Below are 18440 nucleotides of genomic sequence, written 5' to 3'. Positions count from 1 at the left end.
GGACACCACAGGTTGCTGTCATCCTGCTCAGAAGTTAATGGGGTTTGTGAGTGACTGGTTTCTACTGAAAAAAAAGAAAAAAGTGTTGCCACAGAAGCTACTCTGTTTATCCACTGTGCCCAAAAGATGGCAGCCAAGAGCAGACCTTGCAGCCTTGCCAGGCCCAGCTGAGCTTCAGGCTGCCCCTCTGAAGTCACCCTGCTGTCTAGGACTTTCTCTATTTGCTTTCTGTGGTCAAGCAAGAAGTCAAGCTGAAAACAACGTGTTGATTTTTCTAGGCTAATCGTGATGAAGGAGATAACGTGGACAAAGACCTCGCTGGTCAGGATGCCAAAGATCTGTATGATGTAAGTGAGCAGATGTGCCAGTCTCTGCAAATTCTTTTCTTTTTTAATTAATTAGCATATTTCCAGCAAATACTTCTTTATTTCATGCAAATAAGGAAATAAGAAAATAAGTATAACCTTTAAGAAATAAAGATATCCTTAGGTCTTTATAGATCATATTAACAGTCTCCATAAGCCTAAATGAATGATTCCTACTCTTATACCCTGGGGTTAATCACATCAGATCCATTCTGGACCAAAGAAGGGTATAAATAATATAAATAAATATGTGAAGTATGTTTATGGGATAGAAGCTTAAAGAGCTTAGCTAATCCATCGGACTCCTATTCAGGACATATTTTATAATTTCCTGCAATTGAGGCCTGGTCAGTTAGTCTTTGTGCAAATGCCTTTTTCATAATGTTTGCACTTGACCCTCAAGGCAGGGGAAGGCCGCTGGGGCACTGATGAGCTTGCCTTCAATGAAGTCCTGGCCAAGAGGAGCTACAAGCAGCTACGAGCCACCTTTCAAGCCTATCAGATTGTGAGTAAAGGAGGACTGGAGCAAAAGGGTTCACGTTGGGGCGTCTTGGGCTATTTCCAAAAGAAGCCAAGGTCTGGGATATGGAACTAGGGTGTTCTTTACAACAGTAGTCTGCAATTGGGGTGACTCTCCCCACCCCCAGAGATATCTGATGATGTCTGGAAACATTTGGGGTTGTCACAACTGGGGGTGGTGGAGGAAGCCGTGCTGCTAGCATCTACTGGGCAGAGGCCAGGATACAGCAAAACCCACAGTGCACAGGACAGCCCCACAGCAGTGACTCAGCCCCCAGTGCATGGCTGAGACTGGGAGACCTGTTTCACAGCAGAGGCTGGGGGAGCAGACAGGTGTCATGTCAGGGGCAAAGCTGCCTAGTCAAGGGATCTAGGGCATCCAGATCTCAGTCCTACCACAGGCAAGTAACCAAACCTCACCAACCTCTTTTGTAAAACCAGGGACCGTGAACACAATCCTCCTCACACCCTCATAGAGTTAAAGAATTCAATAAGATAAAGGCTCAGAACAGTCTCGGGCATGTGGTAAGCATACAAATGTTCACTATTATAATTATCCCAGTTTACCATAGGACTAACCTACTGTAGCCTATCACTCTCAAGACAGATGTGATATACCTCCAAGATATACTCCCAAATCAGTGTAACCTGGCTTATTGTACCCTCAATGAATCCCCAACAATAAATAAATAAATAAATAAATAAATAAATAAATAAATAAATAAATAAAAGAAAAAAAGAAAAAAATATATACTCCCGAAAAGATGTGTATAATTTATTCTTTAATCCCATGATAATTTTAAGTCAACCAGGTGAGTTAGCTGTTTCAAGGCACTGAGCAGTTAAGTCCTTCCCTGAAACACAGTCTTTAATTGCAAAAAGCAGTTAGTGGAGTATCAGATTTGGGGGGCCTCCCTATTCAAAGCATCTCTATGCCTCCTATCTGATTTCAATTTCACAATAGCCGTTCACAGTGTTCATAATGTAGGCCGAACGGCTGTTGTGGCCCACAAGTGCTGGACAAGCAAAGTCTGTTGAGTAAGCAACCATCTGCAACTCATCAGGACCACACAGCAAGTCAGTAGCAAAAGTGGATGAGAACTCCAAGATTCCCCAGCCGGAGCTCCTACCTCAGCTGGAGCTGGCCACTCCTCACTTGAAACAGCATTTCCTATGTGTTGCCAGCAGATAAAAAGACAATAAAGCTCTGGAATTTTATCATTACCGTATATAAGCCTTTGGGGCCCTGCTTTCATATCATGCCCAGAGTCATGATCAAAGGCAGCTGAGCCTAGACTGCCCTGGTCTCTGTGCTGGCAGCCAAGTAGCCTCTGAGGTAGGGGACTTCTCTGTAACCAAGATCCTCTTCCCAGGTTATGAGGGTCTCAAGTGGAGTTTCTGAGTACTTATGAGTGTGTGTGTGTGTGTGTGTGTGTGTGTGTGTGTGTGTGTACTACTGACTACCTGAAGGGGGCACACTCTATGGGCCACCATCTCAAATAGCAGCGTCCATATGACTTGAGTACCTGTTAAAAATGAGGGTCCTTAAGGCCAGGCATGGTGGCTCATGTGAGTAATTCTAGTACTCTGGGTGTCCGAGTCAGAAGAATCTCTTGAGCTCAGGAGTTTGAGACCAGCCTAGGAAAAGTGAGATCTCATCTCTACTAAAAATAAAAAATATTAGCCAGGCACTATGGTGCCTGTAGTCCCAGGTAGTTGGGAGGCTGAGGCAGGAGGATCACTTGAACCCAGGAGTCTGAGGTTGCTGTAAGCTAGGCTGATACCATAGCACTCTAGCCTGAGTGAGAGTAAGACTCTGTATCAAAAAAGAAAAGAAGGTATTCAGCCATTAAAAAAAATGGAGACTTTACATCCTTCGTATTAACCTGGATGGAAGTGGAAGACATTATTCTTAGTAAAGCATCACAAGAATGGAGAAGCACGAATCCTATGTACTCAATCTTGATATGAGGACAATTAATGACAATTAAGGTTATGGGGGGGAAGCAGAAAGAGGGATGGAGGGAGGGGGGTGGGGCCTTAGTGTGTGTCACACTTTATGGGGGCAAGACATGATTGCAAGAGGGACTTTACCTAACAATTGCAATCAGTGTAACTGGCTTATTGTACCCTCAATGAATCCCCAACAATAAAAAAAAAAAGAAAAGAAAGAAAAGAAGGAAGGAAGGAAGGAAGGAAGGAAGGAAGGAAGGAAGGAAGGAAGGAAGGAAGGAAGGAAGGAAGGAGAGAGAAAACATTCTCAGTGCCTACCCCAGCCTACTGGATTAGATTTATCAGATTCCCTGGGCTTGGAGTCTTGCCATCTGTGTTTTAAGAGGCCTTCCAGCTGATTCTGACACATGTTATAGTTTGAGAAGTCAGCTCTAGAGCTACTAGCTACATGACCTTGGCAAGTTACTATAGCTTCTGTGCCTTGGTTTCCCCAACTGTAAAATGAGGATGCTAGTTCCTACTTCACAGGGCTAGTAAGGATTAAATGAATAGATGTGGTTAGACAGTACTTGGCATGCAATAGGTGCCAAATAAACATTAGCAATTGTGAGGACTCTCTCTATGTGAACCAATACTGCCAAAAATCAGAGCTAAAGCTCAGCATGCACTAAGTATGGGTTTGATGATTCTTTACATGAAACCAGCCCTAAAATGCTATCTCCACATCCATTCCAAGAGCTGGAAACAAGCAAATTCACCTTGATCCATACTGCTGATTTTATTTAGTTCACCCTGCTCCTAGGAGCAAGGTTTCTGAGTGTCTCTGAACAAAAGCATAGAGATGCTATTGCAAGATTACTAGAGTGTGCTATGTGGCCCAGGTTGTCCTGGCTTGGAGTTAAATTTTAATATTTGCCATAAAACTTGGACTTTTGACCTTCATTTGCCCTCTAAGCCTGTCTTAACTTCGGACACTCAGCAATTGCAGGCCAATCAACAGAGCTTCCCTGAATGCACAGTTCAGGATTAGTACAGTCCCCGATTTTACCAGATATGAAAGACTTATGGAGTTAGTTCTAAGGCCAAAGTAAACAGGGCTCTAAACAGGGCTCGGTACCAGCGGTGGGTACACATGCCCACAGCTGGCCTTGCTGCCTCCCTGTCACATCCTCCTCACTTGTCCCCTGCCCCACACGAGCTCCTCAGCTCTTTAACTGCTGCTGTCAAAGCATAGGGAGCAGGGCACTGGGGCCGGTGTGCTGTCCACTTGGGGGAATTGCTTGTAAATGAGAGAAATGTCTCCTCTGTTCTTCCAATAAACTCCCTACAGACATCGCTACCTGTTTAACTAGAGTTTTAGAGACTTGTTTGGAATCTGCCCTCATAATGTACTTTTGTACTGAGATCAGAAAGCCCGGTTCTGTCCAAAGAGCTCTTTGAGAATTAAGTGTTCCAGTAACTGAAGTAAAATGCTTGCAAAGCAGAGTCTCCACAGCTTGAGCAAGTCAATTGTTTTCCGACTGTGTTTCATGGAGTCATGAGGTGCCCCAAGTAGCTACCAGGAGTGCGGTGGGCAGGAAGAGAAGAGGGGCCAATCCTACCTTGTCAGATCATGGGAACAGCGCCCTCTGCAGTGGTGCGAGGGGGAGACCCGAGAGGCAGAAGCCCCGCATTGGTGCCTGGGCCAGGGTAAGGAGCCTGCCGTCTGTCTTCAGCAGGTGGCTCTGCTTTTCTACTTTTATCTGCTTTGTAGGCTGAGATGCTCCAGAAAATTGAAAAACCCTTTACTAGCCTGGTGTTTATAGTAGAAATAGAAAATGGTTTAATGTGAGGCCTTTTTAAAAAATAAAGACCCGTGTGAACAAAATTTCTTGAAATGCAATCTCAGATAACAGAACAAGAAGCCCATTTCTGGGAAAGTGATACCAGTCACTCCAAGATACCAGCTCCACATCAAACCCAAGAAAGGCTCGGGGCAGCGACAGAAAGGACACTTCCTTCTAATCCGCTTCCCCCTGCCACACACCAAGACCTCTAGACACATAAGCAATGCCAAGGCGATCAACCACCAGGGCTTCCTTAAATCTGAACCCTCCTCTCCCCACATACGTTGTGCTGGCATCACACAAATATTTGATACCTGTGTTTTCAAAATAAACTACATAAACTCCACTGATAGGTACTCCAAGTCCCCAGTTATTTATGGAATCAGTTGTGTCACAGCGTCAAAAAACAGGTTCTAAGAAAGAAGTTTCAATATTTCTAATGCTTAACTGCATTTCCTCAAACCTGGCAAAACACTCTCCTTTCTATTTGCCTGCCCTGGGCCTGGCCCAGGCAGTATTTGTGTTAAAGTTAGTCACAATTTACTCTGAAATTCAGCTTCTGTAAATATTTGAAAGGAACCCTAATGTGTAATGCTTTGCAGAGAGACACGTGAGCCAGTGTGAATACAGTGGCATTCAGGGTCACCCCAAAGCGAAGGAAAGTAGCACTGGGAGGTAGCCAGCCCCCCAGCTGCCAGCCCTTGCAGACCCACCTTCTCAGGAACTTTACATCAAGTCCCCATCATGAAGTTCCCGAGCCCTACATATTTCACCCAAAGTGTAAGTGAATGAGAGTCCCCAATCCCAAGACAAGAGAGATGAGGGAGGTGCAAGTCAGACTCTTATAACCACCGCCTCCTGGGACATTGAAACTGGAAAGAATGGAGTACATACTGGAAACTGGAGTACTATGTCAATATATAGAATTAGAGTGACTATGTTTATTAATTGTTCTTCCACTCTCTGGTTTTACAGATGAGGAAACTGAGGTCAGATCCATTAGGGGTCAAATCTGGACTAACTCAAGTTGGTGGCAACCACCCCAATCCTGAGAACATTTAGTGCTTTTTGTAAGGGAACAGCCCCAAGCATGGCAAGGCCAAAAGCAAACCTGGAATAACAGCTGGCCTTTGATTTTTTTTCTCCAGCTCATCGGCAAAGACATGGAAGAAGCCATTGAAGAAGAGACTTCAGGAGATTTGCAGAAGGCCTATTTAACTCTTGGTAAAGTAGAGTTGGGGGAGTCTCTGTCTTAGGGTGGGCTCCCTGGAACCAGACTCAGACAGAGGTTTGCATGAAGGAAGATGTGAGGGAAGAGTTTGGAGCACCGCCGCTAAGCAGCCTTGGGCAAGGGGGAGAGCGTGATGTAGTTGCAAGTGGGGCTCACCAGGCCCACAGCATGGCTCTGAAGACAGAATGCCCAAAGTGGAGCAAAGGGGCCAGGCGCTTTCTCCCCACATCAACCAGAAATTGCAACTTTGGGTGAGCCAGCTGTCTCCCTTGAAGGGAGATCCCTAGGGAAAGACTTGGGTGTGAACGGGAGCAGGCAACCCTTAAGAGAGTGGCTGCATCCTGGAGAGAACAGCTGGTGGTAAACCACAGTGTCCAGTGTAGCTCCACTAAGATCATGGGCCCTGAGAACAGTGCTCCCCAGCCTTTCTGGCACCAGGGACCAGTTTCATGGAGGACAATTTTTCCATGGACTACAGAGGGGTAGGGGATGGGTTTCAGGATGATTCCAGTGCATTACATCTCCGCCTCAATCAGATCAACTGGCCTTAGAGTCTCATAAGGAACACGTAACCTGTAGCCCTTAGTAGGTTCGTGTTCCTATGAAAATCTGATGCCACCTCTTACCTGACAGGAGACAAAGCTTAAGGTGCTCACCCCCTGCTGTGCAGCCTGGTTCCCAATGGTTCCTAACAGGCCACAGACCAATACCAGCCCACATCCCACGGGTCAGGGATTGTAGCCTGAGAGCATCTGTCAACAGCCCGGCATTATCTAGTTGAAGGTAGCCTGATGACTCACTCATTTCCTTTTTCATTTGGTTCCCTTCAATGGTTGCAAAAAATGAGGTCTGTTTAGAAAGCGCAGAGGGAGGTAAGACCTTGGCAGTGCCAAGCAAACCCCAGGACCTCCTCTCCAGGTGCTGCCCAGAGGCAGGAAATAGCAGAGAGATGGGCACAGGATTGTGCCTGGCAGGTTCCCTTTTCCTTTCTGCAAGCCCTGGAATGAAGGCTTTGTCCATGGTCCACACCCCTGGGTAAGGAGTCCAGGGCACCATCCCAAATGGCACAAGAAAGAGAGTCACATCCTCAGAAGAGGAAGAGCCAAACAAGCAGCCCTGGAAGCTAAAAAATGAACTGCAGTTACCAAACTCCTTTGTCTGGTTTTCAGGGGGATTTATTGGAACAATGTCAGCAATTGACTTTTTTTTATCCATCCTCAGTTTGCATTCATATTAGCTGGACCTCTACTGGGATATACCGAGCCCTATATGTCCCTAGCATTGCTCGTGGGACACCCTGGATATACACATGAGCCCTAGTGTGGGATGATTGTCCTTATGACTTCAAGGAAGAGTCTCTTACACAGATGGAGTCATCCACGCCTGGCCTGGTTCTGAGGCTCCAAACCCTCGCTGTGCTGCACCTGGGGTACGGACAGTCAGGAAAACCCCAGAATGTAGTCAGAAGATGGTAATACAGCCATTTATCAATTTAACATTTTTTTAAGCACCTGCCTGGGCTCAGAAGTTGTAGTAGGTGTGGGGATCAGAGGTACATAAGGCCTAGTTCTTACTCTTAAAGGGCTTAGAGTCCATGGTGGATACACACAAATCAACAGATCCAGCTAAAGAGAACAATAAAAAACAGAGCAAGGAGGATACAGAAGAAGGCAGGTACATGGCTAGGCTGGGACTGTGAACTCAGGAGGTGGGTGTGCTCGAAAAGTTAAAGGATTAGGAAGGACCTTGATGGCAGGGTGCAAGTGCTCGTGCCTGTAATCCCAGCACTTTGAGAGGCCAAGGCTGGAGGATCACTCGAGGCCAGTAGTCTGAGACCAGCCTATGCAACATCTCCCTCTCTCAAAAAAAATTAAAAATTAGCCAGATGTGATAGTGATAGTGCATGCAGCTTGTCCTAGCTATTTGGGAGGGCAAGGCAGGAGGCTTCTTTGAGCCCAGCATTTCAAGGCTACAGTGACCTATGATCATGCCACTGCACCCTAGTCTGTCTCAAAAATAATAATAAGGGCCGGGTGCAGTGGCTCACACCTGTAATCCTAATACTCTGGGAGGCGGAGGCGGGTGGATTGCTTGAGCTCAGGAGTTTGAGACCAGCCTGAGCAAGAGAAAGACCCTGTCTCCTCTAAAAATAGAAAAACTGAGCAGAAAGATCACTTGAGCCTGGGAGTTTGAGGTTGACGTGAACTATGATGATGCCATGGCACTCTACCCAGGGTGACAGAGTAAGACTCTGTCTCAAAAACAAACAAACAGAAAAAACTCTTGAGAATAAGCCACACGAAAAATAGGACATGACTTCATGACGACTATATTTTCTAGGCATTTTCCACTCTACTCCCACCTGACTCTCATAACGACATTTAGGAGGAGGGCTGAGGCCACATGACTCCCACCCCCTGCCGTGTCCAGAGCAGCAGTTCTCAGGGTGAGGTCCATGGCCCACCTGCATCAGAACCACCTGGTACAATACTGCCTCCTGTACTCCCCGAGAGCCCCCAGGAATGGGGCCCAGGAGCCCACACTTTCACAAGCCACCCAGGTGATCGTCTGGTGCTCACTGAAGTTCCAGGAGCCCTGCTCTGACAGCAAGCAGGTGCATGACAGAGCGCCCCGCTGGCTGCCCTTCCTTCCCCTGGCCATGGACAGTTTATCTCACATCCTCCCCAGACATCCCTGCCCAGCGTTTTGAGGGGATTCTGCTGCTGATAACAGAGGCTGTTCCCCAGGCACAGATTATACACGTAGCAATGTGAAGAGTTTGCTTCCCAAAATGTCAGGAAGATGGAGCGTGTAGGTGTGGGACACGCTGGCCTTAGGCAGGCTGTGACTTCAGCACCTAGTACTGTTGCTCGGGAGAGTCTTCAGGACACCTCTGTGGGGGACTAGCTCAAACTGTCTGGGGACCACAGTGAGTCTCAAATATGCTACTTCCCAAAGTAGCACACGGGCTCCCACCACCACCACCAACCCGGCAGCTTTGGGATTTGTTCTCAGGAAAAGAGACCAGACATCTGGGTGTGGGCTTTGCTTTTCCACGGAAACTCTGGTGGCTGCCATGTGGCCTATAAAAGGAGACTGACCGCCCCCAAGCTCTGCTTCCCTGCTCCTCACCAAAACTCACACGGGCAGTCACCTAGAAAATGGGAGTCGGGTTACAAGACACGTTAAGCTTGCACATTATGATTATTAATCACGAACATCAAAAAACTTTTAGTGTTCTAGAGAAATGTTAACAACCTAAAGAGTAAATGGCTCATTCCCATGATGTGTTAGTCATGATGGATCCGCATGAGCCCTGCAGGAAGGAAGAGGAATAATAATCCGTTCCCACACTTCTACACTGCTGGGGGGAATGCAAATTAATACATTCCTTTTGGAAAGATGTATGGAGAACACTTAGAAATCTAAAAATAGATCTGCCATTCAATCCTATAATCCCTCTACTAGGTATATACCCAGAAGACCAAAAATCACATTATAACAAAGATATTTGTACCAGAATGTTTATTGCAGCCCTATTTATAATTGCTAAGTCATGGAAAAAGCCTAAGTGCCCATCGATCCACGAATGGATTAATAAACTGTGGTATATGTACACCATAGAATATTATGCAGCCTTAAAGAAAGATGGAGACTTTACCTCTTTCATGTTTATATGGGTGGAGCTGGAACATATTCTTCTTAGTAAAGTATCCCAAGAATGGAAGAAAAAGTATCCAATGTACTCAGCCCTACTATGAAACTAATTTATGGCTTTCACATGAAAGCTATAACCCAGTTACAACCTAAGAATGGGGGGAAGGGGGAGAGGGAGGGGAAGGAGGGGGGAGGATGGGCAGAGGGAGGGTGATTGGTAAGATCACACCTGCAGTGCATCTTACAAGGGTATATGTGAAACTTAGTAAATGTGGAATGTAAATGTCTTAGCACAATAACTAAGAAAATGCCAGGAAGGCTATGTTAACCAGTATGATGAAAATGTGTCAAACGGTCTATGAAACTAGTGTATGGTGCCCCATGATCACATTAATGTACACAGCTATGATCTAATAAAAAATATATATCTATATCGTAACCTCACAAAAAAAAAATCCGTTCCCAGGAGCAGAGATGCATCCCGGTCCTGGCGGATGAGTAGAAACCACGCTTCACTAAGCTGTGGGCACATCCCAGCTGGCGGGCACGGGAGGCAGGAAAGGGTGTGTAGCGGCAGGATGGGAAGGCGATCTGTAGAAAGGATCAAATATATCATGCACACCTCCCAGATGGCAAGCTAAGAAGATCGTGGGGAACCTGGAAAAGATTCAGAGATGAGGCTCACAAAACAAACCCAGTGAGGAAAAACAAAGGGAAGGGGGGTTGTTGAGCGCAGGAAAGCAGGCCAAGGTCCAACTGAATAAATTTTCAAGATTATGAAGTTTTATTACAGGCAGTTCATGGCCAATCTGCATGTCCCCTCAGACCCCCCTCCAGCACCAGAGATTTCACGTAGATAGGCAAAGTTATTTCTGCTGGCGAGAGTCACAGACTTTGCAGGGAGAAGCATGGACACCACAGCTCTCCTCCTCTGGAGGGTCTTCGGGGAGCAGGAGGGGGTCTTAGTCATCTGAAGTGGCTTTGGTCTGGCTCTGCTTAAAGATCCTCAGTGCCCTGACCAGGGAATCCTCCAAATCTCATTCCACAGCAGTGCGAAGCCAGCTCCCTTCCAACCGCTGCACCATTCCATTGGTTCCCAGGGCAGCCAGGTGATACTCAGAGTAGTCTCCATGTCATCCCGCAAAATGTGAAAAGTCTCATGGTCTCCTCCCCTCTTCCCCACAGTGAGATGTGCCCGGGACTGCGAGGGCTATTTTGCTGAACGTCTGTACAAGTCCATGAAGGGTGCGGGGACAGATGAGGAGACATTGATTCGCATCCTTGTGACCAGGGCCGAGGTAAGATGCACTCAGCTCCAAAGAGGCGGCTGCAACTTCTCTTTTTTCTGCTGCTGATGTTATCGACAAATACTTTCTACTAAGGGCTTATTTACCGAAAAAGTAAAACAGAGACGTCCCTTGCCTTCCCAGAACTTGTAGAAGACATTGTGCTCTGCTTCAATCTGTTTCTTTTTATGAAAATACAATAATGACCGTTGCTTCTATTTTTGTCCTCTGTGGCTCTGGAGAACAGACGGGACCCTGCCCAGCCATTCTGAGGGAGTACAGCTATGCACGGCCCCAAGTTAAGGAAGGTGAAACAGAGACGCTTGCAGGAGGTCTCAGGGACAGCTGCAGAGACAACAAGCAAATGATTTCCTAATTCCCGAGCCAGGCCCTTATTTACTTGAACTCACGTCAGAGGCACGATTTTGCACAAGAAACACATCAGCCTAAGACAATGTGTCTTGACCATTTTTTTTCATTATCACCCCCTAAAGAGCCTTTTTAGACAGTTTTTCCTAATTGCCACTCCCTGCTAAGACATTTTAACAGTGCAGATATTATATATCTGTTTACATACCATAAGCATATCAGTGATTCATACACTAAAAAGCTAAGGTTTGCTTTTATCCCCTAAGATCTAATTCCCACCCCCTCTAGAGAATACACAGGTATAAGAAAAGGGCAGGGGTGGGTAAGGGGCCTCGAGCATGGGAGCAGCTGTCAAAATTCTCAGCTGAAGTTTTGGGACAGAGGGCCACAGATAGAAAAGGACACAAAATAAAGGGGATGTGGCATTTTGACTGCAGTAGGAGAAGCCTTGGAGAATGAAGTGGGACTAAGTGCTTGAAAACCACAGACATCTCCTCCATGAATCCCCAACAATAAAAAAAGAAAGAAAGAAAGAAAACCATGGACATCTTCCCCTAAAAAACTGTTCAGAAGGGGAAGAGGTACCAACCCAGAATCTGATCCTTGGCTACTGAACAAATAATATTTAACATCTGACACGGCTTTTAAATATCACTTTGAAACCCGATGGTTCTCTCATTTTTATTTCTATTCCTGGAGTTTCTCCTCCTCCTTCACTACTCATCTTTTTCTATTAAAGTCCCTTTCTCCCTCTCTCCCTTTTGCCGTCTCTCCGCTTCTCTCCGAGATCTCCCTTATCTCTCTGGGTGTCTGCCTTCTCTGTCCCTCGGCCTCTTAGCAAATCCTCACCCCCCCCAGCCAAATTCAGGGAGGTCCTGAGGGTCCTAAAGAGAGTGGGTTGGCAGCAAGACTGACCCAGGATTCGGAAAGATCCCTATCCCCACTGGGGAAGGGGTTTCTTTTTTTATAGAAAAAGTCTCACGATGTCACCCTGGGTAGAGTGCCTTGGTATCACAGCTCACAGCAACCTCAAACTCTTGGGCTTAAGTGATTCTCTTGCCTCAGCCTCCCAAGTAGCTGGGACTACAGACACCCGCCACAATGCCCAGCTATTTTTTTGTTCTAGTTGTCATTGTTGTTTAGTAGGCCCAGGCTGGGTTCAAATCCATAAGCCCCAGTATATGTGGCCACTCAGTGGTAACCACTGAGCTTTGGGCACCAAGCGACTGTGGAGGGTTTTATTCCAAGATGCTCTGTCCTACCTCAGAATAGACCCCACGTCCTGTGTCATCTCATCCTATGGACAGTTTTCTTGGAGGCCTTCAGGCCCAGCTTGATAAAGCAGTTAAGCTGGATCTCCTGATCCGCAAAGCCACACAATACTATTTAATCGAACAAAGCTCTGGTACACCCCCACCTCTGCACCCCACCATCCTGCCCCTCCCCCAGCACTGGGTAAGCACCCAAGCAGGAGCACCCAGAACTGGAGAGAGGGGGACAGACTCCTTCACCTCCTGTATCCTCTCTCCCCATGTTCAGCATTCACTTCAAACCATCCCCTACACCCCCTGTCCTCTCCTTCAGCCCTGTAATAGGGGCAGGAGAAGAAAGATACTTGAGCCTTATTTTCTAGGTCCAGGTACAAGGTGGGGTCTAAACCTACAAAGAAAAGAAATGCTCCTGGTTAAAGAGAGCTCTTTGCTTCTTTCATGAGACTCATACCGGAACTATATTTTTTCCAGTACAAGTATCACCGCCCTTAGTAGGGTGGAAGAATCTTTTTTTTTGAGACAGAGCCTCAAACTGTCGCCCTGGGTAGAGTGCCGTGGCATCACAGCTCACAGCAACCGCCAACTCCTGGGCTCAAGCGATTCTCCTGTCTCAGCCTCCCAAGTAGCTGGGACTACAGGGGCCCACCACAACGCCTGGATATATTTTGGTTGTGGTTGTCATTGTTGTTTAGTGACCCGGGCTGGATTCGAACCCGCCAGCTCAGGTGTATGTGGCTGTTCCCTTAGCCTCCCGAGCCAGGGTGGAAGAATCTTTCGGCAGAGCCATCTGTCTATTTGATTTTCTCCGGATCCCATCCCACTTTCAGGACTTTTTAGGGGGTTTTTCCCCAAAACTTTCAATGAATTAGATTCAAAATAAGTCCTACACATTGACATTGATTCAAACATTGTTGACTAGCATGAACATCGTCACTGATCAGAGTATAAGTGGGGAAATGCTTACTTTCAAATCTCTGTGTTGACAATTTTCTTCCCTTTTTTTTTTTTTTTTTTTGGCCGGGGCTGGGCTTGAACCCGCCAGCTCCGGCATATGGGACCGGCGCCCTACACGTTGAGCCACAGGCGCCGCCCGACAATTTTCTTCCCTTTATAGGCAGAGATCAGCTAACTATGACCTACAGGGAAAATCAGACCCACTGCCTGTTTTTGTACAGTCCTGCTACCTAAGGAAATTCATTTCAAATAATTATAAAAAGAAAAAAAACTCAAAAGAAAAATATGCTGTAACACACAAAAAACCATATGAAATTCAAGTTTTAGTTTTTAATCAAGCTTTGGTGGAACATACCCACATGCAGACACCTCTGCAAGCTCTGGGAAGCTGAATTCAGCTCTCCATTTCTCATCCACAGAATGCAAATAATAATAATAGCTCTATGTTTCAGCACAAATGAGCAAAGGAGTGCAGTCCGGTGTACCGAGAACTGCCATTTATGGTGAACACACTGTAAATGTTCTTGTCCCCATTGCTGTTGTTTCTTATAGGTGGACCTTCCAGGGATCAAAGCAAAGTTCCAAGAAAAGTATCAGAAGTCTCTCTCTGACATGGTTTGCTCAGATACCTCTGGGGACTTCCAGAAACTGCTAGTGGCCGTGTTGCACTGAGCCAAGCCAGAGCATTAGAAACACAGGGAGAAATCACCTCTGTCGGGAGCACCCTCCAAATCAAACTTGCAAATGAGACTCTAGCATGAAGAACCCTCAAGTGTCCAGGTTTGTTTCCCTGGCGATTTAAGCTGTACAGCCAGGCTGAGCTGTTTAAATCAAGGGCAGCCATGTCAAGATGCTTGGGCAGGTCACCTTGAACACTGGCTTAGCTTAGCAAGGATCTAGACTGCCTCTTAACTTTCTTTTAGCATGGTAACTGAATGCTTTCTAAGCATAAATAAAATCAGCAGTTGATGAAAAAGCTATGTATTTGTAATAGCATATTTAGAAGACTATGCATCACACAGGAGAGTGTGTATTCTGGGTAAAAATTGAATGGTTAAGGTACAAGAGAGACAAATTAAACAATTTGCTAATTTTCCTTCTGTGTGTTGAATTTATAACCCTTGATATTAATTAAAGTTGTGCATTATGTCTCCATAAGCTGCTTTTCTAAAGATTGGCTTGATAAATTTGGGCTATTTTCCTAAAAATGAATGGCTTGGGAAATTCAGACATATTTGGGAACAGTTAAAATAATCTCCAAGGGCAAGGAAACAATTCACTTGCTATGTGAAACGTAACTAGGGGTAAAAATCCATTCATCTGCTACCTGATTAATTGGGTTTTCTCACTTCTATAGACATTTGATCTCCTCCTGATCTTTAAATGTGATTAGGCTGAGCAAAGTGCCAATGGGATCAAGGTCAAAGGTCTACCTCTCAAGGGCATTGGTTCTGCACCAGTGGAATCTTTGTTCCAAGGTGTTGGTCTCATAGCCATGTTGCTAGAAGCAAGGGATCAATAACCGTAGTTATCATTCACTGGATGATTATTTGTCCCTGCACTCCTATGGGGCATAATTCATACTTAATCCTTCCCACAGATCTGTGAAGTTAATACTACTCTCGTGTATAACTTGAGAAAACCAAGATAGTAAGTAATCTGGCTAAATTCATTTGCAAGCAATAGTATTAGGATGTGAATCCAGGACTGGCTAACTCCAGAAATCATGCTAATAATCACCTTTCTTGGAAAAATAACTTGAAGTGCATGGGAACAGGTCTATATTCCCTCACCTGCTTACTTGCCTGTTTGTCACTGTGCTGGGCTCTAGGGATATAAGCTGGAAAACACTTTGCAGAGATGCATTTGTGCTGGGTTTTGGAGAATGCATAGAAGCTCTGCAGAGAAATAAAGGAGGAAGGGCACATGCAGGGGCTCAGATGTGTGAGTGGGCAGTGTGTGCTCTGGAAGAGGTGAATCCCCTCTCCTGGGCCAGAGATGTGGTAAGAGGAAGGAGTGGGCTGGGGAGGCAGGCAATGAGGCTGCTGGAAATAGGTTCAGATCACATCAGGGATGGTTTTGCCTGCCAAGCATGGGTTTGGCAGTCACTGGAGATGTTTGAGTGAGGAACATGACCAGATTTGGACCTTGGGAAATCACTTTGGTTTTCTGATCAATATACAGCAAATAGCCCAAACACTCAGTCTATAGATAGTGTTTGGGACAGAAGTCCCTGTGTGTCATTTTAGTGGCTATAAAATAGTGATTGACAAGTGAACATATGTTAAACTTGGTGTCTTCAACATCCTGGTTTATCTACCTAATAGTGTCATCATCATGAGATTTAACACATAAAATGTAATTTTCTAGAGCCAGACTCAGCCGAAAAAACATATTTGTGTTTATTTTTTCGTTGCCAAAGCTGGTCTTTGCAAAACAACCTGTTCTTGGGATCTGAGCTCTTGATAAGGGCAGAAAAACAAACTGATGGCATGAAAAGAGATCTGTTAAAAACAGAACCATACCTGTAGTCCCAGCTACTCGGGAGGCTGAGGCAAGAGAATTGCTTAAGCCCAGGAGTTGGAGGTTGCTGTGAGCTGTGTGAGGCCACGGCACTCTACCGAGGGCCATAAAGTGAGACTCTGTCTCTACCAAAAAAAAAAAAAAAAAACAGAACCATAATTCACATGAGGAAGAATGAAAAGGTATTTTACGGTGGAGAAACTGAGGCTGGATGAGATAGAGATGCAAAGTGACTTGCTCAAGTTCGCCAGTGGGAAGCTCTGCCAGTCTAGCTCATAGTCGGTGAATATTTTTGTCCAAAATGTTGCTGAGCGAGTCATGGAGGCACCTCTCCCTGTGGCTACTGAATATTGCTCGCCCCCTGCAGGCAGGAGCTGGTACCTGCATACTTGGCTGGGGTCTGCTCTGCCCAGGAAGGGCCTATCATGCCTGCTCCCAGGAGGGCAGCTCAGGAATGTCTTCCTTTTCCCTTCCACGAACCCCTGCCCCACTCTGCCTGGGTCTCTCTCTCTTCTCCTCAAGCCCCCAGCCTCAGAGGGTGGGGGCCTACCTGTGGGGAGGGGGGAAGAAGAGGACAAAGATGGAGAGAGGGGACAGCAACACTGTTTCGTCATCTCCCCACCACACGGCCCTGTCTCCACACCATCTCCTTTCTCCAGGGCCACTGCAGGAACACCAACTCTTGCCACCCAGGTGTCAGATGGAGGGGGAGGGGTCCAAACCCCAGCTCCAGGGCTGCACAGGTGCATGTATAACTCGGCCTACATTTCTTCATGAAGTTCTATTCCCTGGTTCTCCCCAAGACCACCTGCAGGACCCCAGCTATGGAGAGGGGCCTCTTTCTGGTAACCTACACAGAGGCTGGTGCTGGCATTGAACACTCTCTGATGACCTAGAAGGGGCCATTCACAAGACTCTTCTCTGGACAAGATGCCTTATTACCAGTTTCTTTCTTTCTGTCTGTCTTTTCTTTCTTTCTTTTTCTTTTTTTTTTTTTTTTTTGAGACAGAGTCTTTCTGTGGAGTTGAGTGCCATGGTGTCATAGCTCACAGCAAACTCAAACTCCCAGGCTTAAGTGATCCTCTTGCCTTAGTCTCCTGAGTAACTGGGAGTACAGGAGCCTACCACAATGCCTGGCTATTTTTAGAGATAGGGTCTCACTCTTGCTCAGGCTGGTCTTGAACTCCTGAGCTCAGGCAATCCACCCACCTCAGCCTCCTAGAGTGTTGGGATCACAAGCGTGAGCCACCGCACCCAGTCCTTTATTCCCAGTTTCTTATTCTAAACATTTTAAGTTCTGGTTCTCTAGGCACCCACGTAACCATATAATCAACCCGTATAAACCTATCCTTAGGAAACTGTTGAAACGTGAAGATTAAGAGGAGAAAGGAGATGAAAGTAATAGTCCAGATGAGACAGAAGCTTTGCCACATAAGGAAATAGAGAGTGAAGGAGCGCAGGAAAGCAGACCGTGATGACAGACACACGGCAGCCGTCAGGTAGAACTCAGCCCTGTCAAAGTCAGACAGGGCAGTGCCTAGAACGGCCACCATCCTCTCCCGGTGGGCAACATGGCCCTGGCCGGGCACACGCAGTCTGGCTCCTTCCATAGCAAGACAGTAACGCACAGAACTCCTCCAGACTGCAAACAAACTACTGTGTCTCAAAGCACGTTACAGCCAATAAAAATGCCTTGGAAACGAGATAAGCTAAGAAATATGGGCGCCAGAAAACCAGAAATGGTATTCAGCTCCCCATGCCAAGGAGTACGAGCCCCCACAGTTAACACAGAGAGATGTCAAGAAAGCCTGTGTCATGGCAATTTCTCACATCTGGGGCATCGGACGCAGGGTGTCAGGAGACATAGGGTCAGGAGAGAGAGACACGTGCCTCAGCAGTGGGGCAAGGGGTTGCATTACTTAAAATAAACTTTTATTTTATTTCTGTAAAGTTCAGATTTACAGAAATGTCGTAATAGGGTTGGAGAGTCCCCAGGTACCGCACTCCCAGTTTCCCATCTCACTAAGGTAAACAAGACACATTGTCCATAACTTCTATGTGGCTCAGTGAGTAGGGCGCTGGCCCCATATGCCGAGGGTGGCGGGTTCAAACCCAGCCCCGGCCAAACTGCAACAACAAAAAAATAGCCGGGCGTTGTGGCGGGCACCTGTAGTCCCAGCTACTCGGGAGGCTGAGGCAAGAGAATCGCCTAAGCCCAGGAGTTGGAGGTTGCTGTGAGCTGTGTGAAGCCAGGGCACTCTACTGAGGGCCATAAAGTGAGACTCTGTCTCTACAAAAAAATAAAAATAAAAAAAAAAAATAATAAATTATCATTGATATATTGTAACTGGGTGAGACCCAGACTTTCTTCCCACCTGCTGCTGTTTCTCCTTTCCAGGCTCCATCCAGGACACCATGTTGCATTTGGTCATTAAGTCTCTCAAGGCTTTTCTTGATGGTGACTATTCCTCAGACTGCTTGTTGCT

At 46.3% G+C, this 18440-nt stretch overlaps 1 protein-coding gene across 2 annotated transcripts in view; it reads left to right on the top strand.

The window, feature by feature from the left end:
• ANXA13 (annexin A13) overlaps positions 1–14527 on the top strand; it is a 52184-nt gene extending 37657 nt beyond the window's left edge. For both annotated transcript variants that reach the window (XM_053558777.1, XM_053558778.1), the window contains 5 exons: positions 279–347; positions 769–870; positions 5812–5887; positions 10737–10849; positions 13984–14527. In XM_053558777.1, the coding sequence (XP_053414752.1) occupies positions 279–347; positions 769–870; positions 5812–5887; positions 10737–10849; positions 13984–14103 (480 nt within the window). In that variant the 3' untranslated portion in view covers positions 14104–14527. The remainder of the gene's footprint in view (positions 1–278; positions 348–768; positions 871–5811; positions 5888–10736; positions 10850–13983) is intronic.
• The last annotated feature ends 3913 nt before the right edge of the window (positions 14528–18440 follow it).

The sequence above is a fragment of the Nycticebus coucang genome, chromosome 13 (genome assembly GCF_027406575.1).
Source record: "Nycticebus coucang isolate mNycCou1 chromosome 13, mNycCou1.pri, whole genome shotgun sequence".
Taxonomy (NCBI): domain Eukaryota; kingdom Metazoa; phylum Chordata; class Mammalia; order Primates; family Lorisidae; genus Nycticebus; species Nycticebus coucang.
This window is presented reverse-complemented; position numbering and strand designations above follow the sequence as displayed.